The sequence below is a fragment of the Excalfactoria chinensis genome, chromosome 1 (genome assembly GCF_039878825.1).
Source record: "Excalfactoria chinensis isolate bCotChi1 chromosome 1, bCotChi1.hap2, whole genome shotgun sequence".
Lineage (NCBI taxonomy): Eukaryota > Metazoa > Chordata > Aves > Galliformes > Phasianidae > Excalfactoria > Excalfactoria chinensis.
In genome coordinates, this window is record NC_092825.1 from 129,381,222 (window position 1) to 129,401,177 (window position 19,956).

The 19,956-nt window shown below is 42.9% G+C and overlaps 1 protein-coding gene across 3 annotated transcripts in view; it reads left to right on the forward strand.

Moving 5' to 3' along the window:
• The window catches only part of SH3RF3 (SH3 domain containing ring finger 3), a 236,959-nt gene that overhangs the window by 203,406 nt on the left and 13,597 nt on the right, over nucleotides 1-19,956 (forward strand). For all 3 annotated transcript variants that reach the window (XM_072347454.1, XM_072347435.1, XM_072347445.1), the window contains exon 9: nucleotides 16,839-17,176. In XM_072347454.1, the coding sequence (XP_072203555.1) occupies nucleotides 16,839-17,176 (338 nt within the window). The remainder of the gene's footprint in view (nucleotides 1-16,838; nucleotides 17,177-19,956) is intronic.

Genomic DNA, 19,956 nt, shown 5'->3' on the forward strand with positions numbered 1-19,956 from the left:
GCTCTAGTGAGCAAGTCATTAATTCATCACTGTGCTACACCAACTCCTTACTGCTTTACCTAGCCAATGTATAAAGAAACGTTTGAAAGTTGGCAATGTAAAATGAAATGGCTTTTATAACTATGCTGAGATAAAAAATCTATTTGCAGTTTTAAAGCTAGTAACTTTGTTGCTGGAATAGAAAGAGGGGCTGGATAAGCAAATCACAATGAGAGTTTTGCATGTGAAGACTGAACCAGTAAACGTCTGTCCTCTCACTGGTGCCACTTACATTGTCAAATATTGGTTCTGCTCAAAATGGCTGCAATCATCAAATGGTACGGTCAGTTTGGCCTGATCCTGATGTAAGGAATTCATTATAAAGCAGGACAAGCCAAGGCTTCCATGTTTCTAAGCTTTCTTCCCCATCAGAAATAGGCTGACTTCTTCAAGACTGCTCATCAAGAACAGTCCTGATACGTAGCATGGCCTACGCTCTGCCCCTACACTGTCCTGGGAGAGAGCCAAACCCACAGAGATTAGTGGTTGTGGACCAGGGTTTGATCCTGAAGCTTGGCCTTGTTTTACATGCCAGGATGGACATGAATAGAGAGAATTCCCTCTCTGCTGCTCCTCCTTGCTGCAGTGCTTTCCTCTGCCTTCCCTGGTTTGCAGCCTAGAGCCCACACTTAGTAACCCACCCTGACTTTATGTAGCACTGCAGACTGTAGGCCCTTCAGAATGTTGTTTTTGTAAACTCGGAGATGCTCTTCAGCTTTACTTCACATTAAAGCTGTGTGGCTAAGCTATCAGTTGGTAAAACTAAAAGTGCCTGAAGGAAGGGATTCTACATGGTAGCGCACCTTCAGTTTTCATTTACTGTTAGTGTCTGTGTTGTGACTTCTTCTCATTTTAACGTGTCCCTGAGTGAGGAGTTTGTTATCACTTCTCATCAACGAGAGAAATTGAATTCCTTATCCGGAAAATGGAAGATCAGTCTCAGAAGTAGAGTGCTGAACACTTGCAAGGACTGTGCGGATAGAAAATGACATGACAAAAATAGTGGTCACCCTGGGACGAATAAAGGCAGCTGGGAACTGAGTTGATGGAAGTAGATTTTCCAAATACAAAGTCAATATGAGTGACCCTGAAGTTTTGGAAGAGAAATTCCATCTTCCTAGTAGGTATGAAATCATTTAATGTTTTTCACTTTGTAGCCACTTCACCTAAGACAGCCCCTAGAGTTGTACAAGTATGAAGTGGAATAACAGCCAAGTGACTAAATGAAAGCAGAACGGGACATTAAAGTGAACAAATTGAACAGGAGCAAAAGAGTCTGGTTTGAATTCTTACAGTAAGTATATCAAAATGTAGAAAGCATCAGGAAGAAGCAACGTTGAAATAACCATGTAAAATTTTTCATGGACCTGACAAAGGATAAGTTCTGTGAAGCTGGTTAGCTTGGGTAGTCTGTAAGACATCTGAGTTGGTCCTGGCCACCACCACCACCATTTCACTGTTCATTTTCAGAATCACATTTGACTTTTCTGCTGCACGCGTGTTCCGGTTCATTCTTCATGAGGAATTCTTTGATCTGGAATATTTTAGCCCAATTCTCTGGAGACTTGTGTGCAGAATACATACTGTTAATTCATTTCCTTTCAACAAAGGAGAGGGGGCTGCATTTATCATGGATGCACTGCTGCTTCCCATGCTCCAGAAGGCAGATCTTGGCTCTGTGACCGGCAAGTGATTCACCAGAAACTTGGCCAGAGAGTGGAAACCTCTTTTTCTGGTCATGTGAATTCAGGCCACAGAGTTCTGCTCTAGGGCAAGAGAGCTTGTGCTTAATATCTCTCCAGCACCTTCTCCTTCATCATTAGTGTTCAATTTGAAAGGACAAAAGCCTGGCAACACACTGATAAATATTTTAAGGCTGGCAGATAACCCAGCCAAAAGCACGAGTCCCAGCTGTCAAAACATAGAAAACTTCTGCTTTACAATAAAACAGATTTCTGTTATTTCTGACTGGCTAGGATTCTTTTGCTTAGATCAAGGGCAATGAGCCATTGATCAAAATTTCTTTTTCTTCTTCGCATTTTTGATGTTAGGAAATGCTTTCAAACTCCCCACAGATATTTCAAGTGTTGGCTTTACTGCCAAGCAGGCTCTGAGAGCTCTTCCTCTTCTCTCCCCTCTCTCCACCCTGCTTATCAGCCTTGTAACACTGTCACAGAATTTCTGAAGTGGCTGCAGTGGATTTCTCTTACACTGTTTCGAGTGGCTCTGTGCTGTACTCTGCAGCCATAAGGGGAAGCAGACCCAGGGGAGGCAAGGATGGAGAGTTCTTTAGTGTCTAGAGGAAATTCACTTTATCTCCTAAATGGAAGCGAAGCTGCTTGCATGCTAAGATGCAGTGTTGTGCTGGCACTTGAATAAGCCTAATTTTACAGCACATAGGACCTACAGGTTTCTACTGAATCCTCAGCACTGTTAAAAAAGAGTAGGGCTGACGAAAGGAAGAGCATGTATGGGAGCACTGGAGACAGAAGGCTGCAGGCGTACGTACGTGTCTGCGTGCAAGCACTGTGCTGCTGGCATTTCCCTGGCATTCCCATGCCAGCAGATGGAATGGCACAGTCCTGGCTTACTGGATCTGGCCATGCTGGGGGAGCAGGCAGCAGGCATCCCCTTGATTTAGCCAGGTAAGATTTAAGCCCTTTAAGTTATGGCACTGATGAAAGGCATTGATGTATTCTGGATGCTAAGGCATTGTCAGGGCCATCCAATGAGAAGGTAAAAGCAGTCCTGCTCCCCCACTCTCCATTTGTCCCATTACTTTCCTCCTCTCTGCCTCAGGCTACGGCACCCTGCAGGTGGTCTCCTGAGGATCCCTCATTCACTCCTAATGTCAGTTCCCACAAACAGGTTAAAAAAACAGAGTGCAAATACTGTTCCTGACACCACCCCATTGCTCCCAACAAGCATCAAACAGTTCCAGTAGAAAGCCACACTAAAAAGTTGGATGCCTTAAAGACAGTGCAAGTCCCTTTCCATCAGGCAGCTTTCCAGCTGCACCTCCCCAAGCCTGTAGGGTTGCCTGGGGTTGTTGTGACCAAAATGCAGGGCTTGACACTTGGCCCTATTGAAACCCATGCCATTAACCTTGGCCCATCGATCCAGTCTATCTTTTTGGTCACAGAGCTTCTGGTGTTTTTCTTTGCTTTGCTCTATAACTGCTCTTAATAGATGGGTTAAAACATCTAAGATCAACGAAGAAATACTTCAGCCAGCTCTGTCAGAGCTCTGCAGTTTCTGTCCAACATCAGCACCGTAGAAACATCACTTTGTAGCAGAGAGCAGAAACCTGCAGCATATTTCTGTTTTTATCATGTCACTTGAGGGCATAACCAAGTTGTAGCAGAGGGGTATTTTTCTTATTTCCTACATTTTTGTTTGTTTTGCATTGTGCAGCAGCAGCAGAAAGATTCACCAGTCCTCAGCTTTTATTTTGCCAAGTGGTAAAGCCATTTTAAATTCAGTCTGTTGGGGTTTTCTTGTTGATGCTTGTTGTGTGTTCTTTTTCTGGTCTGAATGTCTCATGCATCAAGTAATTCCCTTCAGACCAAGTCAGGATGTAGAGCCAGTGCTTGTCCCTGATGGTCTACAGAAAAATACTGTTATTATGCCCTCTAGAGAAAAGGCTGTCCTCAGGAATTGAGAAAACACACCATGCAGAAGCTGTTTTTTCAGACACTTGATCTGCCTGTAATCAGTGAATACTGAGTGTCAAGTGGTCAATCATTTAAAAAAATATATAACAATTATAAAGACATAACTCGTCATTTTACATTTTACATATATTTCCTTTGGTTCGTGCTCACCGATACATGTCTTTAAGTTAAGACTACAGAAGCTGAAATATTAATTCACCTCAAACTGTACTCAGCACACTAGCAGCCGACCAGCATTGGGCTTCATCACCAGATGCCCCAGGGAGAGAAGTAATTTAATATGGGTCCACGGCCAACTTATTTTACAGTAAAGTAAATTTTCTGCACTGTGTTTTTTAATCCCTGTTCACAATCAGTTCAGAACTGGCATATTTAAAAATGGAACTCGCTGGCTTTTTTGATGACTTCAGAGATCTCTATTACCTCCTATACCTGTATGTATAATATGTATCATATTATAAATTTCGAGACAGCAGAGGGTGAGGTCGGGCAGGCAGAGCCTATCAACAGGACGGTGCCTGCTGTGGGAAGAGAAACTCATAACCCAGGCTTTGATCAGGACATAAAAGACAAAACTGATTTTCCAACTTCTTAATTTTTTCTGGACAGGCTTTATGTCTAAACCAGATACTTCTGCTTGGCAGGCTTAGATGCAGTTTCCCTTCTTTCAGCCTAACTGAGCTCAGTTCCTACCCTTTGTTCACACATACTGTTCTCCAGGTCTCTGATAGTATTTTCTGCTCTCCCCTGGACTGTCTGAAGCTTGTTGGGGTTTGATAGAGTAGTGCTACAGAGTGGAGTTCAGCTGAGACTTTGTTAGCAGTGACCAGAATCAAGTCAGAACTTTCCATAGCTTACATATAAAGTGCTTGTTAATGTGTATACAGGTGCCATTTGCCTTTTCATAGCAGCATCTTGACTCACATCTTGCTTGTGATTCACTGAAACCCCCTTTCTGCAGAGAGGTCAGTCCTCGTTTTGCATCTGTGCATTTGATTTACCCCTCCAGGCAGCTGCACATCATGTTTGTCTTTCCAGATTTCACCACGTTGTTTTAAAATCATTTCTCCATTTTAGGAAAATTGTATTGAATTCTTCTCATTTGTCCTCTCAACTGCTTGCAGACTAACTCAGTGCCTGCTGCAGGTTTTAGAAGTGCGGCTCTGGCTCATTTACCATGTAATTAATGACAAGATTGAACAGCACTGGGCCTAAGACAAGCTCTGCTGGCACCCGTTTGAAATGTTCTCCCATTTGACAGCAATTCATTACCTGGAACACACTGCAAAGCAACTGGCAGCAGCTGGTTGTCTGTCTGCAGTTTAACTTCTTCTACATATGCTGCTGAGTTGAAACAGAGAGAGCACGGGCCTGGAAGGGATCCCTCAAACACACACATTGCTGTCCTAGCAGGTGGAAGCTGAAAGGACAGACCCATAGGAGATACTCATCATATTGTCTGCTCAACCGTAGGAAGACTGTCAGATACATCAATAGTAATCATAAGTATAGGGGCTTGACTAGAACTCATGATTGCTTTAACTAATGGGCCACTAATTCTCTTATCTTTACAGACAGAGACGTTGCAATCAGCTGTGGTCAAACTGAGGACGGGATGATTCAAAATCAATGTTTACCCACATTGTTTTGCTCAAATGAAAATAAGAAAGGCTGTCAGTCTTTAGGCAACATGATTTGATCAACCACTGTGGTCAAGGGAAATCTTCTGGCACTTATATTTGACTTGTGTAAAGGGTTTCTCAACTTCATCTGTGAGACAGACTATTATGACAAAGCTGTCATTTCTGCTCCAGCTCAGCTGTGATTTTATCTTTCTATAGTTTCTATCATTTTCAGATATGAGGTCTATGTCACCAATGCCTTCACAAGAGGCGTTTTAAGCTTCTGTTTTAAAATTGCCCAATTTTTGCTGGTAGTTGGCAGGACCCACCTTCAATTTCAGGTCACTCTGTCCTCTATCAGACAACTAGTTGATAGAGCAAGAGGAATGTGCTGTGTACCTGTTATTGTTGCCGGTTATTTGTGCACTGATCACATGTAAGAACATGGAGCGGACGTCGTTGCCTCATTGCCTAGCAGTTTAACTCAATTGTATTTAATTACATGGTCATACTTGGAGGTCACGTGTCATAGAAGAAAAACTGGGTAAAACAGACAAAGGAAAGGAAGACAGGATGGATGGTAGAATGAAACAGAGTGAACTTAGCACAAAAGGAGAAAAAGGCCACTGTGCTTTGGACTCCCCTTCCCTACTTGCGTCCTGGTCATTCTGTTTGCTTTACAGCAACCTGGGGTTTTTTCATTGATGATCCTCCTTGCTCTGATCTCGAATTTAAGAAAGGAGAATATTATTCTTCCCAAGTCCTGACTTTGGCATAAGGTTATTGCTTTTATTTATTTATTTATTTATAGCACATTGTCTTTGATGGCTCCATTTTTGTTGTTTAAGTAGCAAAAAGACAAAACTGGGGAGAAAAGCGAAGCCTGATTGTTGCTGAAGAAAGGATGCTGCTATATAATATATAAGTTCTGCCTGTTCTTAAGCAGCTTCTAGCAAGCTTTTTACTACCACAGAGCCTTAGTAGTAATTACAACCCAAGTGTTGTGACATTTGGAAAGCTATGGTGCCTTGGTTACTTCATCAAAGAAATTGTCGTATACATGCCCGGGCATCCTTCTGACATTGACAGCCACTTTTCAATCCTTTAAAATGATTCTGGGTACCTTTCTTCATTTTTTAAAGGGCATTCACCTAGAGGATGTTCATGAGGATGTTTGATAAGGCAAGCCCTGATTTTTTTCTATACGAAATACACCAAGAATAGTGCTTTTTGGATGCTCCAATTTGATGCTGTGGGAGCTGCCAAAACTGGAGGGCAAGCTTTCAAGAGAGAAGCGTTCATGTTCACGGCTTTGATTGTGTCCAAAACCCCTTCTGCAATGTCAGATCACCTGCGAGCCATCAGGGCCCTCTCCTTCCTGCCCTCTGCCCAAGCATTGCAAAGCCTAGCTCTAATTTTCAGAAGTACGTTGCCCAAGCAATAGGAGCTTTTGCATTTGTAGCCTCTGGGCCAGAGTCCACGTGTCTGTGATAAGTTCTGTCAGTCTCAGCTGTCTCCTCAGTCTCGAGATAAATGCATCTTTTATGAACCGGTGAATTGTTTGTAGGAATTATTTCACTGTAATGTACTTCAGTGTCTGGTACACACAAATCCTGCCAATTTTTCATTGTCCACAGGCAACCTCTTTTCCTTTCTGTGGGGAATTGATTTTGAGAGAAAAATATACCTGCTGTGATGCCTGAATTTTCCACAAGCAATCTTCCCTTCTGAGTGCCAACCACCCCAAAACTATTTAGCTCGTTGGAAGTGCTGAAATTACAGCCTGAGGTGGCATGGCTGCTGCAACAATGTCAACCAAGCGGGAATAGACTCATCAGTGACAAGGGACAAGATGACCTCCACTAATCCAAACCTTTTACCCACATGTTTCTGCTTTCCATAAAAATACAAATCTCACTTGTCTCTTATTTAATCAGATTACGGAGCAAGACCGTGTGATCTTAACTGATTGTTACTGAAAAGAAATCCATCCTTTGTGAATGGGGAGAGCTGAAGCTAAGTATGTGTAAGATTGGAGTATGTCAAAGCACATCCTGAATTCTATCATTGGTTCTCCTTCATTCAAGTATTAGGTGGGTGAGCTTCCTCTGGCTTTCTGCAAAATGTGAGTGTTGCCCCTAGCGCTCCCCAAGACCAATAAATCTTCTTCATTTCCTTACAAGAGACAAGAAGCAGCAAACTAACCTGCCAGTCTAAATCATCACATTTAAAAACACTAATTCTATGCAGTCTGCCATTTACTGTGTTTGTACATCTTTTTCTCATTTCAGAATCCTCTGTTGTCAGTGAAGCTGTGATAGATTTTCCTCTAGCATCAATAAATGAGCCTGACTTTTCAGAAGGGTGCTCATACTCTGTCTGTCTGTTCGATTGTCTAGAAACTACAATTAGTCTTAAATCATTTCTTCATACCTGGTTTATACATTAAAATAAAATTTAAAAGATTTGTAATTTGCTGGGCTTCAGTTTAGGGTAGATTTTCAAGCCTTGGGCTGGCATCATGTAGGAGACCTCCATGCTGACTCCAGGCAAGCCCTTGGTATATACAGTGGCATTGTGACCCCAGATTAGGAAGCAAGGTGCGCTCCTGGAAGCAGGAGAGCATCATCAGCCCCATTGCCAGTGGTTTGGTGGCTTTTGGTGCAGGGTAAGCTCTGCAGCCTTTGGTCTGTGCTGTGCTGCTCATTAGAGATGGAGCTGAGGAATCTGCAGTTGCAGAAATTACTCTGGGGTTGCACTTCCCAACCTTTTGTCTCTTCCTTGGCTGACACTGCATCCTACTGGCTGCCTTTTGCACGCTCAGTCACCTGCAGCTGATGAAGTTTCTGAACAGCTGAGTCTCTAAAGCTGGGATAGTACAGAGAAGGACTGGTTCCTGGCTTTGTCCTGTTTCCTATGCTCTTGCCAAATATCTTTGTTTCTTTATTGTAGCAATCATCATCACTGATTTTATGATCTCTTTGTAGCAAGGTAGGGGCACCCTGTATCTGCTCTAAGTACTGTTTCATCTCCCTGTTTAGACTTTCTGAAGCAGAGATTGGATTCATACCATTATTTTAACAGGCTTTGCTAGATCTGTTCTCCATTAATTTATCTAATCCCCTTTGAACCCGATCTTACTTTTGGCTTCCACAATCCTGTGTGCAGTAATTCTGTATTTAATTATATGTTGTGTGAAAAAGTGCTTCCTATTTCTTTTTTTTTGCTTGAGCCATTTGCCTGATAATCTCATTACACTTCCTCTAATTCCTGCATTGTGAGAAACAACCGATCTGTTCCCAAGTCACCTGCGCTATGCAGTGATGTATTCTATAGACCTGCTTTCACTTGGGATTTGCAGCGTGTGCCCAGCTCTCCAATGGGCTAGATTTTCCTTATGGAAATACAAGATGAGGAAACTTTGTGAGACTGAGCATGAACTAATAGCTGCGTTGGATTGTTGAGGGAGAAAAAGAAATGAATGCCAAATATGTACAAAGATATGATGTCCATAACCGTGTTTTGAGCTCCCAGAGAGGTTGCTCACACTTGAAGGGAAGAGGTGGACTAAACTCAGGGTTAAAACACGTCCATCTGAGTTTGTGGTTACTTCCAGACATACAGGCTGCTTGTAAATAAGTGTAACTGTTGCCACGGACTTGGCTAGGACCATAGTTTCATCACTTTCTTTGGCATTATCATATTTCACTTTATCAGCACACAATTTTGAGTAACTTTATCAAATTCTTGGGTAGTTTCAGTCCCCTGGTGCTCTCTTTTCAGTATTTCCCACTAAAAGAAAAATACAAACACAAACTGTAATCAGGGCATGTGTCATGGTTTTGCAACTTTGTAATTTTGCTATCAGTATTCCACATCATAACATCATGTTAAGCATAGATAATTTTGACGAATCTGCTGCTCACAGAAAGAAGACTACAAGTCCCAGGGAACACCACGGTCAGTCATATGACCAGGACTATATAATCTCACTTCAGTGCTGGACTCGCTCTCTTGGATCCTGCCAGCCAGGGGGAGAGCCGTGTGGGAGCGTTCCAGCCGTTTCGCCTAGAGTTACAGTAGGCCTCTCGGTTTCGGGACTCACCCTCTCTTATTTTACTTGATTCGTTAGCCTTAATTCCAATTATATTGTATTATATTGTGTTATTCTGTATTCCGATATAGTCTTTAGTAAATAAGTGTGCCTCCTTAGATCGCTGCCGCTGTATTTATTTCCTTTTCCCTGTTTTTTTTCTTTTCCTTCAGGGCCAGCGGCCTGCGGGCCGACTGCCCCCCTGTCTTGGGTGCAGGTAGATTTAGGCTAACCCACGACAGCATGGAATACGTTGCATATCTTAAAACTTTCCACCCTTTCCATAGCCATCACCTATTCCCTATGTAACAGATGAGAAAAAAGCAATGAAATTAAAAAATAATAATAATCCATCAGCTTGTCTTTCCATCAAACACAGGAAAAAAAAGGCGATCACAGTTGAGCAAATGGGCTGTCTCTCATTCACCATAAATAGTTTTAAAGTACACTTAGTTTTTCCTTCTGCCTGTTAAGAATGCAGTAGAGTCCAGGAGGCCCACTGATAGCTGAGTCTCTCTGCTTCCACTCCAGCTTTTTTCTCCCTGAATATTTGTCTTTAACTTTGCTCCAGTGTTTAAAAGATCTGACATTCCATATTGATTGAATATGCAAATACATTCTTAGATTCCCCTTGTATCTCATTTAGTACTCTGTAGAGCCTTGCGTCCACCTCAGTTCAACAAAAGCACGTGATTAAGTGCCTGTGTGCTTTCCTGTACTGATCTGAACTTATTTATTTTTGCAGTTGGGTTATTGAAACATAAGAAATGCCCTGTGAGGCCTAACTTACCAACAGTTAAAAATATCTACAGGGCAGGAGTCGAGCAGATGGGACCAGGCTCTTTTCAGTGGTACCCAGTGCCAGAACGGGGGGCAATGGTCACAAACTGGAATACGGGAAGTTTCATACAAACATGAGGAAAAAAATATTTACTGTGAGGGTGAAGAGCACTGGAACAGGCTGCTCAGAGAGGTTGCGAAGTCTTCTTCTCTGGAGATATTCAAAACCTGCATGGATGCTTTCATCTGCAAGCTGCTGTAGGGAACCTGCTTTAGCACAAAGGGTCGGACTTGGTGATCTCCAGAGATCCCCTCCAACCTCCAATGATTCTGTGATTAATGACTTTAATACTAGTTAGTTATTTTACAAGTCAGAGACCGTAAGTCTAATATAATTGTGCATGTACATGTGTTACAATTGCTGGAATTTAAAAACTAACGACATAATGAATTCTTTTTGTTCCTTACTGAGTTAATATACTGACGGTGTAATAGACTTCTGGCCAGAGTTAGTTGTCTCCATTAAAAACTGTATATTTTACAGACATGGAGATTGCTCTGAAAGTAATGCCTCCTATTTATTTCCACGGAAACTACAACAGCTACAAAGAGCACAATAACACTATTTAGTAGAGCGCATTCTCATAGAATCATAGAATCATAGAATTACTCAGGTTGGAAAAGACCTTGAAGATCATCAAGTCCAACCGCAGCCTAACCAGTAGCCTATCTCTTAAAAAACAACCACAAAACAATACCACAACAACAAACCTCTGCTAAATCATATCCCTGAGTACCACATCCAAACGGCTCTTAAACACATCCAGGGATGGCGATTCAACCATCTCCTTGGGGAGCCCATTCCAGTACCTAACCACCCTTTCTGTAAAGAAGTTCTTTCTAATATCCAACCTAAACTTACCCTTGCGCAACTTGAGGCCATTTCCCCTCGTCCTGTCACATGTCACTAGTGAGAAGAGACCTGCCCCACTCTCACTGTAAGAACCTTTCAGGTACTGGAAGACGGCAATAAGGTCTCCCCTCAGCCTCCTCTTCCTCAGACTAAACAGCCCCAGCTTCCTTAGTCTCTCCTCATAGGGCTGATTCTCCAAGCCCTTAACAAGCCTCGTTGCCCTTCTCTGGACCTGCTCCAGTACCTCCATGTCCTTCTTGTGCTGAGGTGCCCAAAACTGGACACAGTACTCGAGGTGAGGCCTCACCAATGCTGAGTACAGGGGCAGGATGACTTCCTTAGTCTTGCTCACCACAAGCAACAAGCTTGTCTCAGCTACAAGACATTATTTTTTCAACATAGTCACCACCGGGAGCTATTCCTTTTTGCCAGTGTTGAACGAGAGCCTGCATGTCGGGCTTTTAAAAATCTGCACCAGTGGAGGTGACGCATTGCTTTACAGCTGCTATGATAACATCACTGCTAGGAAAATGTTGCCCATGTGGTCCAGTTTTCGCTATGCTGACCTCCCACTGTTTGGTCTCCATAAACGTTCAGCGAGAGTTAATGAATGTCAGTGGGTGCCATTTTCTCTGCATGGAGGAGTTCAGTGACACACCTTTGCTTCATACACACTTCCATGTCAGACGCCATTGTGTCAGAGTGCCCCTCTGCTGTCATCTGTCACACCGCAACAGCATGTAACAGAATATTGATGGGAAGGTTCAACCTCCACTGCCATACCACCAACATCCACCTCTGATGTCATGGGCCAACATAATAAAACAGGAGGAGTTACTTTCAGAAGAGTCCTCATATTTCTACGTAATATACTCTACCAAACTAGTCCTTAAAAGCAGCAATGCTTGTGTAGTAATTGCTGCACAGCAATTACTTAACAGTAATTACTTAGAAGTAATTACTGTTGTCTTGTTCAGCATGTCACTTAAGCCTCATCAGAAATAATGACAAACTACAAATGGCAAATCCATATCCAAAGACTTCACAAACACGAGGTTTTCATTTGAGGTGGTGCCCGTTTGGTTTTTCAGTGATTATCAAAATCTCAAATCAAATAACTTAAAGGATTTTGCAAACCCAAACAGCTTTCTCCTTAAAATACATAGTTCAAAGTACTCCCTACCCTCTTAATCCGCGCATCAATCACCAGTAACCAAGTTAGAATCAGAGTAAAAGCATACTACTCTCCAGACACTAACTTAAATTTACTGTAACAAGTACTGGCCAAGTTAAACAAACAGTGAAAGTGGTGGTTGGGGGGTACTGACTGATTGGTGAGTTCCTCATTTGTTCTTCAGTGCTCAGGGCAGCATTTAAGCAATTTTGTTTCTTTTTTCTTCATTTTTAAATGAAACCTTTTTTCTCCCTCTGGCTCTGTTATCTATTGATGTAGCTGGTGTTGCATGAGAAATTGCCTCTTTTCGATGGCTGGAACCAGATTTTCTGTCAGCTGCAGTAAGGTCTCCTAATTTATTTAATAAGCCTAGATAGGTAGGAAATGGAGTATTAGGAGCTGCTGATGGAAAAAAACAACAACAAAAAACACAAAGCAGGAAAAAAAGAAACAAACTAAAACCAGTATGTATAATTGGTGTTTGGATTACAGCATGATTATTACTTTGCAGATATGGGACTCTGTTATCACTCAGTCATCAACGAAGTAGCTGCATTCTGTGCTCATCTCATCTCTGAAGCTGAAAGAAGAGCTGGTTATTATCTTCAAGTGGGGTTATTAATGAGGGGAAAAATCATCCCCAATTACTGTGAAGCAAAATATTTCAACATTTACATATCTGAGACTTTAATTTTGATCTAGTCTTTCATGGGTTCTTAAGCTCAGACTGTATTTACTTTTCAAAATATTCCCACAGCGAAATGTTCCACAGGGGATCTTGCACCTATCTAAGTGATGGCTTCCCAAATGTATGCTTCAGGGTCACAGAAGTGTTGCCAATTCCATTCGTGTGTTGCCAGAGACTGATTTCCTTTGAGATTCCTTCGTGCTACACCATAGGAACAGAGTCTCGAGCTTAGACTTTGTTGGGGAAGTAAGAAATTCTGACCTATATATACCGTCTGTGTTCACAGTCCTTTTTTTTTTTTTCTTAACTAGAAACAGCCTGGGATTCGTTTCATTCTTTCTCTCCTTTTTAAAGAAGGTATTGATCCTTACAAAATTAATGGCTTGGAAGTTTTGACTGCGAACCTCCTAGAATAAAACCTGCACAACACAAAGATGATGATTTAAATTCAGTTGGACATGTGGGCAGTAGCCAGGAGATGGGAGAAGTGCCGTTAGGACTGTGAACCCATCCATCAACAGAGATGCAAAGATCTGACCTTGGTGGGTTCAGGAGGCAGAGACGTCAAACACAGTTTGCAGTCAATTGGAAACGTAGCTACCAGACAAAGAAAACTCAATAATTACACAGCTGCTTCGGTAGATTACAGATTTCCTAGAAAGCAATAGAACAGCAGCCCATGAATGGAAAAGGGAAGGCATCTTTTTTGTTGTCCAGAAAGGTAATTCCTTGCAGTCATCAGAAACGTCCGCTGTAAACTTCTCTCTTTTCAAAACCCGCGGCGTCTGAAACCAATCGGTGAGCATTTCTGTACAGCCCATTAGTGCTTAGTTGATTTACAGTGAAACTGCTGCAGAAAGGACTCTCTTGGACAGCCATATAAATATTAAATTAATTTCTTATGAAGGATGGTTGCTATTATACTGAATATTAAATGAATTCATAATACTTGGACACTTGGAATAAATCATTACTGGGATTGCATTTTAACATTCTGTTCCAAATTCCCTTTTCTTTTCTTTTTTTGGCTGTTAAAGCCATGGAAAACGACTGGTTGCACTCAAAGAAACGTGTGACTTCGTAGTATTGGAGCACTAATGAATTCCCACAGCACAAGGAGTCTTAACTTAGGACCGTTTACAGATGAGAGGAGGCCTGATGGGTTTTATGTTGAACTACTGATTGCAGAAAGTTCAAAACCAGTGTGTTTCTCATGAGAGACATCGTAGCAAATCATCAACTCCCAGCAGTCCTTGGTTTGCTCTGAGCAGCATCAGCAGAGAGTCTGGTACTGCAGTACCAGAAGAGGCTGAGAACATCTGGCAGACTCAGAGGGAGAGAGAGCTGGATGCAATGTCTACACTCCAGGCACCCTAAGGCGTTCTGTATTTGTTCACCTCCAAATATCTCCCCCCAAAGCCATAATGGGACTTTTGGGTCTTTTGACTTGGCTTAGCTAAGTACAACATCTCAGCTCTTTAAAGATCATAGATCTTAGTCTCAAAAGTTGAGTAAGATGCACAGTTGACTACAAGGAGCCTAAAAATCAATTCTTTATTTATCTGCTTTTGTTAATATCTCTATCTGCTTTTGTTAAAGCAGAACAAGGGGTACCTCAGCCCTTTTATTGTAGCTCTCTGCTGTCTGAGGGACAGCAGCTTCAGTGCAGAAATTTATGTCAGGAGTAACCTTGTAGGGTGGGAGCTGTTCCTGTAAACAAAATGAGCTGACTGTCAGACTCTGCTTAATGCACAGATGGTTGTGAATGCGCGTATTTCCTTCTATCCGAAGATTCTGGCTTCTGTGCCTTAAATGGTCCAAGTCATCCAAGGTTTTTCAAATGAAAATTGCCCAAGGTATTTAAATTAGAAGCAAAAATTAGAAAAGCTGCTACCACATAGGAATATTAATTGTTCATTATACAGGGCTTCAGTTCGTGTAGTTACTTTGCATGTGCAAAGCTGCCAATTAAAGAGACTCAAAGTGCTCACTGCTGCACAATAGCCATTTCTCCAGAGCCCCACAATGGCTATTGTGTTCTGTCACTGACCTTTAGACACCTTCAAATGCGTATTGACACAGTATGCTGGGATCATTCGAGCTATTGTTTCAGTGAGTCGAGGGGAAAGAGGAGGCTCTCAATTTTGTGAAGAGCTTTACAATTTGATTTAATGATGACAGCAGCAATATTTCTTAATCAGAAAGTGAAAGGAAACGCTGAAATGTTTTCTGGTTCTTCAGTTGAGTTCCATCACACACAGAGGAGTTCTTCCTCCTCATCAGAGACAGGAGATGTCTTCGGTCTTCTCCTCTTCTATGCCCCGGGGAATGAAGTTGGTGACTCTGACCCGATGGTGCCATACAGCCCTTCTTTCACTCCTGCAGATTATGCTTGGGTGAGCATCTTGGCAGGACGGGTCCTTTAATCTATATGGTAACCCATAAGTGACAAATGACCTTAATAGTTGGAATGGGTCCCAGGAGACCAGCACCTGGAAGTATAGTTCAGACTCTGCTCTTTAAAAATCATTGGATATCACAGTATCACAGTATCACGCGAGTTGGAAGGGACCTTAGAGATCATCGTGCTTTACTTTTGCATGTACAGATCTTAACATCCGAGGTATTTCTGCTTTCTGACGAGTCCATGACAGTAAAGACTGCAAGCAAGAACTTAAGCATTAGAGACATCAGACACTCTGAGTACATTTGCAAGTAGATTTACTACTCTGAGCATCTTCTAAAAGCTTATATTTATTTTGCTGTAGTCCTCCTATTCTTTAAAGCTGCTTTGAGAAATGACTTCAGCAGTCAGCACATAAATGAGCATCGTTTTAAATCTCGCATGGGACATTTTGTCTACAAACAAATTAATTGCTGGCTTGTATTTCCAAAGAGTTTTCCTGCTCAAAGGTGGAGAGATCATTCTGCTCCATCAGTACTGTGTTTGCTGGGCTCCTTTTCCCCTCCCCATATTTGTGTGCGCTTAAGATGGACACATAGAAGAATTTCTCACACTTATAAAACATGCAAAGTCCAATGAATTTCTTTGGTGAAAGAGGCTGAGTTTTATTTCCACATTAACTGAAAGAGTGCTTTTATTTTGTTTGCTTTATTCTGCATCAGAAACCACAGCAGAACTTTGAAACTACCCATGCACTGACATTGTGATTGCCAAGTGTGAACGTTGCGGTCTGAATTCAAACATAAGGCAACCTTAACACTAGAGGAGAGGTGACCTACCTCTAGGAGGGAGATGTGGGTATGAGCAGCAGTGTAAAGCAGGATGGGGAAGGAAGCGTGGCCTAGAAAGAAGCATTAAAACACTGTTTCATGCCCCCCTCCTCCCTGCGGTAAGTCTGCATCAAGCAGTAAAATGGCAAGCAGCAAATGAGGCAGCAATGACGAGCGGTTCCCTTGCTTTCCCTCTGGTTGTTTTTCATCATAGCACCTGCTGTGTTACTTTTCAGGAGTTCCTCTATTGGAGAACAGGAGTGCCCTGGAAGAGAGAGAGCAGCAGTCTGGTTGCCTCCTTCTCTGCATGGGAAGTTTGCACCTTTGCTGTCCCACCAACTGCAGTATTTTTTTCAAGAGGCACGTGATCACTGCTTGCGTGGTTTTGAAAACAGAGGTTGTCTATAACAGGTCCTTGTTCTGCTGAATAAGTTCAGCACTGCTGGATGGGGAGGGATTTTTGTAGGATGTTGATTAGCAAAGGCTCAGGTTCTACCTGAACCCATCCCTATACAGGCAGCCTGGGGAAGGTTCCCGATGCACAGTGAGATTTTCCAAAGGGAGAACAAAGGGATGAGGGATGTCTGCTCACTGCCCGCATTTCCTTTTGTTGCTTTGCAGAAGGAGAAGAAGAGCGGGCTGCTGAAGCTGCTAGCAGGAGCATCGACAAAAAAGAAGTCGCGCTCACCACCATCCGTGTCTCCCACGCACGACCCGCAGGCGGCTATAGAAGGAGTCCTCCAAGGGGCGGTGGGACCAGAGATCTCCTCTCTCTCCAGCCATGGCAGGGCAGGTTCATGTCCTATCGAGAGCGAAATGCAAGGAGCTATGGGGCTGGAGCCTCTGCACAGGAAAACAGGCTCCTTGGATTTGAATTTTTCCATCCCTTCTCCTGCCAGGCAGCCCCTGTCTTCCATGGCAGCTATTCGGCCAGAGCCCAAGCCTTTGCCTCGGGAAAGGTAAGCTGCATATCTCCATAGGTCACTATGTCCTCAGAGGGCTTTTGTAGGAGGGCTGCACATTTCATTTGCTCAAGCGTAGTTTAAGTTTTGCCGCTCTGTAGATTGACTGTGAGCAGCTTTGCCTATGCCCATTGAAATCCTGACTAAGTAAGTGGGTTGCAGCCTGATTCACTGTTTGGCATCAAATCTAACTCTAGATCAGGAATCCCTAGAAAAATGAATTGGGCCTTGGACCTGCACTTTACAACATAAAGTTTCTGCTATTTGAGGAACTAAAGTGGGAGGATGGTGATGAAGAGGGCAGACCCATTGGTACAGGGATAATTCAACTCTTCCATAGAAGAACACAGAATAACAGCGTATTTCACGAGAGTCAAATTCGAGGCAAATCGAAGTTGGGTGCAGGGCATCCTAAGAACAATGGGAGATTTGAAACAGTGTGCTTTGGGGGAGTGAAACAAAGAGCTCTATCACAGCTGTTAAGGAACAGGCTTAGGAACAGCTTGGGACCAAGCTGTAAGAGACTGCAGAAGGGACAGGCTTGGGAATATTTTTATGCTGAGCTGGGAGATCTGTCTAAAAGAGATGCTGTACTTTGAGCACAGCTATTACACTGGAAGCAGAAATAAATGCAGACAGGTCCTCCAGCACTGTAATGAAGGCAGTGAGAGCAGACTATCGCAGTAGTCTCTTGTCTTTAAAATCCATGAAAAACCAATTTAGTGAAAAGAGTGAAAAACCAATCCCTATTTAGGCACACTTAATTTGGTCCACATCAGTTTAGATTAACGCTATAAGAAAAGCTAAATCAATATAAACCAGATTTAGCGCCGGTGTAACTACATCAGTGGAATGCTGCACCTTTAGTTAAACATAGCCATGGAAAGAAACCAGGAAGAGCATTCCCTGGTGCCTCGGAGCTGGCCGTTGAGGTGCTGCTTTCCAATCTTTGATGTAAAGGAGTCCGGACACATTGTTTAATATTCCGGGGCTGGTCCCATATCCTGCACATTTCTCATTTCACCTCAGGGGGATCCTGACGGTGAAACATTCAACTAATGACAATTTTAAGCAGCTGCAATGAAACAGAATAGAACCGGAGGGACACGCTCAGCCTTGCTGGAATGAGGAGAGAATAGATTTAGACTGCTACCACTGTGCAAATGCTTCCATTTGCAGTATATGGTGGTAAGGAACTTCCTCTCGTTTTAAGCATTTTGATTCTTGAGTCTTAAATCTGAAAATAAGCTATAATTGAAGTAACCCTAATTATACACAGCAGGCAAGATTCTCTAATTGATTTATGAATTAACTTCCATATCATTGGTGTATCTGCATTCCTTAACTGATCATATGGCTTTTTTCATGCCATAATGGGAAATATTAATTACCTTCACGCACTAGGAAGGATAATGCTTAGGCCTAGAATAATCTGAGCAGATACATTAAACACTTGTCTCTTAGAAATTCATCCCACATCCATCTGTGCTCATTAAATCGTCAAATTGCTCAGAAGTACCGAATTATTTAAAAAAAAAAAACACACACCAAAAACAACAAAAACCCAACAAATTACAGTTTTCAGACCACTTGTTCTCTTCACATCTGGCAGTGGAGGAACTCTCATTCAACATCACTCAGCTCCATATTTTGCTTGTTTGCATTTTGGTGCATTTCATCTGCACAGTAGGAGCAATTCTCTGAGAAAGAAAAGGGAGGTGGGGGGTGTGGAAAAAAAGGTTAGATAAACAGATTCAGATGCTGGCTGAAATGTTAAAAAGCTGCAGAGCATTTCAGTGCACTTAGCTGTACTTGGCTTTCTGTCTCCCAACGCCCATCTGTGCACACACAGACAGAGAGCTGGAAGGTTGGAAGAAGTAGCACATTCCTTAATATTTACAGCATTCAAAAAGAGGCTCACACAGGCAGCAGAGCACCGCTACTTCTCACAAAGGGTTTGGCTTGCATCTCTGGCCCTCACCGTGTCCAGGCTACTGATGGAAACCAAGCAGATGTGCCACAGGCCATATCAGAGGTGTGTTACAAAGCCCTACACTTGCAGCTTTAACAGGAGAACTGCCTGTCCTGTTGCCTGACAGCACAGCCCTACGTGGGAGCGCAGCCTGTCAGAAAGGAAAGTGAACTGAGCTTCACCATCATAGAGACACTGCTAATTTTTATGCTGCTGTTCATTTTTTTGTACACGGAGAGAGCAAGGAAAGCAATACTGTATCCTACTCCATTTGATATTTACAAAACCTAGCTGCGGGTGGCTGGATTGGAAATGTACCTGTCATTTACCTTTGACGTTTAACTGGGCTGCTGGGATACTTAGTGCCCATCTCTGCCTTCTGAGTGTAGCTTCCCACAGTGCATTTTTAAAACCACCTTCCTTCTGCTGCTCCCTGTTGCAAAGCATGCCACAGTCTGAGCAGCGGAGCGGAGAAATTTCCCAGGTGGTGTCCTTGTCACTTTGTGTTGCAGTGACTGACTGTCAACTGAGCACCCCGTCAAGCTGCATGTGCCCCGCACACTCTTTGCCAACAGCTGCTCTATCCAGCAGCTGCTTGTGCAAGAAACTGGACTGGCACAGTCGATCCCATGCAAGGATGCCATCAGGCAGCTACGGACTCACCGCCATCCCCCTGACACCAGTGCGTGGAAGAAGGGTATGCCGTCTGCCTAGCAGCACCAAAGCAAAACATTTGCCTTGCCACCCCCTTCAAGAAAACCTGACTGTACGTTAAAGCAAAATGGGAGAGCTGAGTGTATGTGCG